This window comes from Otolemur garnettii, unplaced genomic scaffold, assembly GCF_000181295.1.
Source record: "Otolemur garnettii isolate 467f Iridium unplaced genomic scaffold, OtoGar3 scaffold00217, whole genome shotgun sequence".
Lineage (NCBI taxonomy): Eukaryota > Metazoa > Chordata > Mammalia > Primates > Galagidae > Otolemur > Otolemur garnettii.
The window spans coordinates 683721-691141 of record NW_003852612.1 but is presented as its reverse complement, the minus strand read 5'-3'; the positions used below and the strand labels follow the sequence as shown (position 1 = coordinate 691141).

The following is a 7421-nucleotide window of genomic DNA, read 5'->3' as shown; positions in this document are numbered from 1 at the left end:
AGAGTCTTCAGAACTAGCCCTCCACCACTTCTACCTCATAATATTGGCAAAGCAAACCTCCAGATTTAAGGATTGGGGAAATGGACTCTATCTCTTGATGGGAGGAGGGATGTCTTGATGGGATGGGATCAAGCCTCTGGCCCAGATTCAAGGATTAGGGAAATGGACTCTATCTCTTGATGGGAGGAGGAAAAAAAGTCACACTGCAAAGGGCATGGGCCAGGGAGAAAACTGGTGGCCGTTTTGCAAACATCTAATACATGGTGTATAAATGGGATCAGAACCTACATGGACCCATATCTTCTTGGACTGGGAAACTGTGCATTTTGAAATTTGGCAATTTTATTTATTTATACATTGATTTGTTGAGGGCTGTGACAGTATCTTATCTCTCCAGGGTTTGGCCAGTGGCTTAGGCTGTACTTGATGTCAAGTCTGCAGCTAGTGCCTTGATGGACTATTGTATAGTTCACCTAGCAATGATTTTCCTGTCGTCCAAAACTGTATTTCCTCAGTGAAAACAGTTTATTCCCCTTGATTGTATATATGATACATGTTTATTGTCAAAATATTTTGCATAATATATAAAATTCTAAGGAACCCTCTACAGTTCCTGACCCATTCAGGTTGCTGGAGACCTGGGGTCATGGTACTGCAAGCAGAGAGGCAGAGTCACAGAGTGGGGAAGAAGCAGGCTGTGGCTGTGCATTTCCAGTCCTGCGTCACCCCTGTGGCTGGACAGCCTGACTTCTTGGTCCTCAGCTTCCCCACTTGAAAAGTGGGTGTGATAATTCCCCAGAGGCAGGGGTGAAGGTGACATGAAGCTCATGTGCACTCTGTCCAGCAGAGCATCTGCAGTGGTGGCCTTTCATTGGGTAGAGGAAACCTTTACCACTGCCAAGGAGACTTACTCATTCCTTTCTCTGCCCCTGGCCAGCACTCTCCCAGGTGCAGTTCCCCAGGACCATCAGGAAGGCAGGAGGCTCAGCTCTGGATCTGCACTCTCCAGGGCAGAAAGTTCACGACCTGCAACTCCGTCTCAAAGGGGTTTCCTGCAAAGAAAAGGAAAGGTAAGCAACACTCCTCAGAGAGGTCTGAGCAGAAAGCTGGGGTGGGGGTGGGGGTGGGGGCTAACAGTGGCTGAAAACAGGCAGGGCTTTGTGTGCTGAGCTTTATAGAATTGGACTAACAAGAATCTGAAAATTACAATTTAGGGCATAGTCATTCAATGCATTGAGTAGTCTCACTGGGGCAGGCTCTGTGGCCAATATTGGGTAGGATAAAAGGTTGAAGATTAGACCCCACTCCTCAGCAGGTGTGCAGGGCAGTAGCAAAGCATGGTACATGGTAAGAGGGGCCAATGGACTTGGAAGTGGCCTTCTGAACAGATGAAATGTGGGAGCACAGATTGAGACAGCAGGGAGGGCTTCTTTAGGCAACGAGTCTCCCTTCTGGTTGGTGGGAACTAAAAGAAAATCTTAAGCACCCCCTGCTGAGTGAATAGACCTGCTCTTGGCCAAGGGAACCCTGCCAGGTGTGGGGACCAGATGTCAGGTTCATGTTTTCTGGTTCTTGGTTCCCAATGCTGAAGAATGGTTACTGGCACAAGTCAGTGGATTAAGTGAGCAAACCAGACAGATATAACCAAGCCAGATAGTAAGACTTATTAAAAGCATAAGCATACTATGTTCCAGAGAGAGAGAGAGACCATGAGTGGAGAAGGTTGAGCTTAAAGACAGAGTACAGAAAGTACAGCGCACTCTCAAAGTCAGTAAACAGCGGACTGTGCCCCCTTCAGTTAGGGCTTGTCCTTTTCTTCTAATCCTTAATAATATGTTAAGCTGGGGGTGGAATATTTATGAATTTTTCTGGGAAAGGGGGGAAAGTTCCCAGAACGGGGAGCCTTCCATCTTCCTGACATTGTAGGGTAACTTGCTGGTATCTGTAAACTGTTATGGCACTGGTGGGTATGACTTTTACCATGTTAGTGAGGGTAGGTCATTTGAGGACACTGTCATCTTGCTTGTAGGCATGCTCCAAACACCTCATTTTGTGGCCTTGGCCGTATTCTACTCTAATATAGAAGTTGTATTTTACAGAAATGGTACATCATTGGTTAATTGCCTCTCTACCTCTTTCTGGTTGGTTAGTCCCTGGAGCCCCTATCACGGATCAAACATATCTTCGGTCCTTGGAAACCCCTTGTTTAAGGCATCTATTCATTTCCGGAAGCCCCTTTTTGCAATTTTGTTCCTCTTATTGTGGACAAAGCATCTCCTAGTACGATCTGTTCCTCTCCCTCCTTATCCCTACCTAACAACCCTGGAAATACCCTAAAGTCTAGTTGCTGGCTGTAAGAAGGGAGGTCAGACATGCCCCTCTTGTCTCTTCTCTTCTTGCAGATACCCTTTGTAAGTCATTAACAGGCCTAAGACTGTGCAAGACAAAGCTTAAACCACACTACAGACATCAACTCAACAGAGCTCTCGAGTTTACGTGACTATCTGGTAGTTTGCCTCAGATTAACAGACACTCTTATTCCAAGCCTTTAGACAAAGCTTCCTTTCTTTGACCAATTATAAAACAAAAAATCTTTAAACTCACCTCAAGTCTATAACCACTGTCCCCCCGCCCCCAAAGTCCCACCTTTTGGGGCCAAACCAATATATTCCCTTGGCATATTGACTTATGGTCTTAGGGCAATTCCTGTCTCCATGAATGTATAAAAACAAACTGTCACCTAGCTACTGTGGGCACCTTTTTTCAGGACCTCTTAAGGCCATGTGCTCCTGGTCAATCACACGTATGTGGCTGAGGATAAACCATCTCTAAGTTATTTTACAGAGCTTGAGTCTTTTTCCTTTAACATCAGTAATGAGTGATTAGGGATGGAAGGAGGTTAAAGGGGCTACAGGGAAGTAGGAGAGAATTATAGCCTTTTGGACAAGAAAGTCCGGAAGGACCCTGAAGCAAAACCAGGAATTTGGGGGTAGGTGTGAACCTAATTGACCAATAATGTACTAGTTCTGTAAAATATAACTTCTAGCCCATGACTTATGACCTCTAGTTGGTGAATGATCCCCCTATAAAACAAAGAGGCTTACAGATTTTGGCACACCTTCGCTAGCAAAATAACACAAATAACACTAATACTTATTGATACAGAGTAAAGAAAATTGGATTTATGTGGCAACCAATGAAACCAGGGCAGCATCTCTGAAGGCCTAAGGGGAACCAAGGGGAATTCTTATACATGAATGTAGGAGGAATTGGGATGAAAGTGCTTATATTGGTGACTGCCTTTGTGTGGCGTCTCCTCTCACGGTGGGGACCCTTTCTCACTCTCCTGGAAAAGCCTATACTTATCTCTGCTTCACTTTAAATAAAAACTGTACTTCTTTTTCTGCTATATTGGACTCCCAGCTGCCTCGTTTTTCACTCCCCCAGTTTCCTGCTCTCCCTTTTGAAAGGTGTAAGCAGCTGTACCCAAACAAGAAGGGAGAGAAGTTCAAGTTTATTGAAATGGACATGACCCACCTGGGCAGTGCTAAGAGAGCTTCTGCATGGGGACAGTTGGAGAACTTTTTTATATGAGGCCATAGGTGGTGGGCAAATTTCACAGCTTGCCAGAGGGCTTTGGTGTGGTAGGGTCCTTTGGCACTAATTTGGCACTAACTTCAGGGGTGGGGCTAACTAGGACCTTTGTGTTCTTTGTCTTTGGAGGAAAGGAGGAGGAGGAGAGGGAGAGGGAGGAGGAAGAGGGGGAAGTGTTTGATTCAGCTAGACTCCTTTGGCTGAATCCTTTGATTCAGCCAGACTCTCTAGTTCTGTTGGGCGAACCCAACCAGGTCCACTGAACAGCTCAGAGGTGAAGTCTCCCCTCTAACAATGAGGGTAATCGGGCCGGGGGTAGTGTATTGAGTTGAGGCCAGGGAGTAGCAGCTGGGCCAACTTGCCCAACCTTGAATGCCAGGCTGACCGAAGGGGTGTTGGGTGCCCCTGCCAGCATGCCTGTGCCTTCTGGTACCCTCAATGCCTCCTTACAGTAGAATGTGCTGGGCTGAGGGGTCAGCTTGCTGAGTCTGTGCTGGGGGGTGAGATCAAAGAATGTCCCAGGACATACCCTCAGGTCAGAGGGCTCTCCCAGAAACTGCCCTGGCTCCAGCTATCATTGCTGCTTCTGGTGTTTGGAATAAAGCACCCCTTCCTCAAGATTGCTGTGAGCTGAGAAACAGTTTTAATAACATGAGTCCACAGTGACTGGGAGAAGTTCAGTGTTCCAGGGTGTTCACTGAGGAGGCTGCCTCCCCCAGACCTTCTGTCTCAGCATCTGGGACCCTTTGGGAACACTGGATGTTCCTAGATGCCCCCAGAAGGCGTCTGTCTGTCTAAGCTAATAAGTTAAATCCTCTCAACTAATGAGAGGCTGAGCTGAGCCTCAAATAGCCTTAGGACATCCCTCCTCCTGTGTGGCCCAAGTTCCCACACTCTGCCTGGCACGCTCCTAGGCCACTCTGGCTTGTATGAGCTGGGGCTGGAGGAGGTCCTAAAGTGCTTGCTCACCTCTTTTGGATTTTCTACATGATCACTCACTAAAGATGCTTCTACTGGGGACACTTCCAGGACGCAGGTCACTCCTGGGCTGGAATTTTGGCCTCCTGACAAGAGTCCCACTTTAGGTGCCCCATGCAACCCTGTCTTTTTCTGGTGAGAAGATGTGGATGAGCTTCTTGATCTTGGCAACAGAAAAGAAGCCAGAGTCTGTAAAATAATTTAAGGAGGTTTATTCTGAGTCAAATTGGAGGACCATGTCCTGGAGCCACACCCAAGAAGCCTTGAGCAAGTGGACTCAGTGGTGGGGTTATAGTTTGGTTTTATACGTTTTAGGGAGACAGGGATTACAGGTGGGTCATAAATCAATATGTGAAAAATATGCATTGGTTTGGCCCCCAAAGGTGGGACATCTGGAAGCAGGAGCTTACAGGTTATTGGTGGGTTTAAAGATTCTTTAGCTGACAATTGGCTGAATGTTATGCTCTGTCTAAAAGACCTGGAGTCAGTGGGAGCAATGCTTAAGATAAAAGATCTATTAATTAGAGACAAAGTAGTATATGGAGGACATGCAGGTAGGTCTTGAATAGCCTTAGGCCTATTAGGGAGTCAAAAGACCATCTCTAAGAAGGACCGGGGGCATGATGAGCCCAGCCCTGTCAGATCTCCTTTCTCATGGCCAGCAACTCAATTTTAGGAATCCTCTTGGCCAAGCGGGGATCCAGTTAGTTGATGAGGGTTAAGATTGTATTTTAGTTCACAATCTTGTAGAGCCTTAATTTCCTCACCTGTAAAATGGGTAGAGCATATGCACCCCAGAAGATGATGGCTGGGTTTAAATAATGCTGGGTATTACCGAATTTTCTGGGTCAGGAGTGTAAGACACAGGTGAAATATTGTGAAACTGAGAGCAGGAGCTGCCCACCCATATGCCATTGATTCAACATCCAGAGCTAGAAAAATGGTTTTTGCTTTTTTTTTTTTTTTTTTGAGACAGAGCCTCAAGCTGTCCCCTTGGGCAGTGTGCTGTGGCATCACAGCTTACAGCAACCTCCAACTCCTGGGCTCAAGTGAGTCTCCTGCTCAGCCTCCCAAGTAGCTGGGACCACAAGCGCCTGCTACAATGCCTGGCTATTTTTTGGTTGCAGCCATCATTGTTGTTTTGGCAGTCCCAGGCTGGATTCAAACCTACCACCTTAGGTGTATGTGGCTGACGCCTTAGCTACTTGAGCCACAGGCGCTGAGCTGCTTTTTGCTTCTAAAGAAGCTTTTTATTACATTCTGTATATATTTATACTGCATAACATATTCTTACTTTTGACACATACAGAAGATCATGAAAAGCTATGTGACTTATGAAACTTACATAATAATTCACTCTGGATATCCCTGTATTCAGATTAAGACCAGATGTTTCCCATACCCTATATCCCCCTATAAGGCTTCTGCTTTGGATACCCAGCTCAGTGGGGCGTCAGTCCAGTGTGGCCTGTTTCTTGCTGGTTCTGGGGGACACGTGCTGGTGGGGGGTGGGAGGTAAGCCCAGACCCAAAGCCTGGGACTTGTTTCTCTTCTCTACTGTAAGTAACTCTGAGCATTTTCCCCCAGTTTTCCAGGCCTGAGTTTGTCCTGCTGGCTGGAGAGGCCCCAGTGATTTTGCATTTGCCAGGATCAGTGGTGGTAATGACTGGGCTAGAGTGGGCAGGGGTGGAGGATGGCCAGGGAAGCACCCAGCCAACTTCAGGGTGGCCAGGCCAGGGGGACTGGCTGCACTCTGGCTGGGATATCATGCAGGGGATGCCCTGGGAGACACTTAGTTCCCTCCAGACTCCAAACAAAGCCACAGCTGCTTCCCACTCTTGCCTCTGGTCCTTTATTCAGCCCCAGTGACCTCCAGCTGAGTCCTGCTGGCCTCCCAACCTCAGCTCAACTTGCATTTCCTTATTCAGCTGGTGCATGTTTGTGAAACATCTACTGGGCACCAGATGCTATTCTAGACCCTAGATCTGTGTCTGAATGAAACAAAATCCTGTCCACATAGAGATTACATTCTGGCAGGGAAGACAAAGATAGTGCATAAACATAAAAGAATGCCAGGTCGTGATTCGTGCTAAACCAAGGGGTGGTGAGGAAGGGAAGAGATTGGAGGACACGGCAGGGAGGCAAGAGGGAGGGGGAAGGAAGCTCCATGAAGGGTGTGTGTGGGCAGAGATGGGGATGAAGACAGACAAGGAGCCACATGGGCTCTTGCAGGGAGGGCAAATGCTGAGTGGCTGTCCCTTTCTTGCCCCAACACCTGAGCACATCCCCTCTCTGCCCTGGTGTCCCCTGTGAGCTCCCTGAGACCCAACTGTCCTCGTTCAGTCCCGCATCCCTATTGTTTAGGGCCCACCAGGGCTTGGATGTGTGTCCTTCATGTTGCCCCCATTCCCAGAGCCTGGAGCACCTGCCTCGTCCACCCTCTGGGCCTCTACTCAGCACTTCCCGGAGGCTGAGGCGAGGGCTGACTCTGTGCCCCTCTGCTTCCTGCATCACTCGCTGCTTGTTCTTGCCTCATAGAAAGGCACCTAGGGAGCCCTCCTCTGCCTCACTTCAACAAAATTCCATCAAATCCCTGCTTCTATCCGCTCTTCTGCCAAGGAGACTTCCATTGCAGTGTGCTAACATCACTTTGACCCCTGAGCCCTGATGGTGTTTGAGCAAACTGCTCAGTGTGAGCAAGATGCCTCACCAAATGGGAGTCTCTGACTCCTGTGTGGTCACCACTTGCAATAACACTGATGTGCCTGGTCCACCTGCACCAAAAGAAAAAGCATGAAACGGGGTGATAATTATACCCCAGCAATGCAAGGATTAAGTTCCCCAAAGCA

At 47.8% G+C, this 7421-nt stretch overlaps 1 protein-coding gene across 1 annotated transcript in view; it reads left to right on the top strand.

Annotated features, from left to right (window-relative positions):
• FRMPD2 (FERM and PDZ domain containing 2) overlaps positions 1–7421 on the top strand; it is a 102143-nt gene that overhangs the window by 29365 nt on the left and 65357 nt on the right. The window contains exons 8-9 of the mRNA XM_003801673.3: positions 938–1070; positions 6160–6231. Of these exons, the coding sequence (XP_003801721.2) occupies positions 938–1070; positions 6160–6231 (205 nt within the window). The remainder of the gene's footprint in view (positions 1–937; positions 1071–6159; positions 6232–7421) is intronic.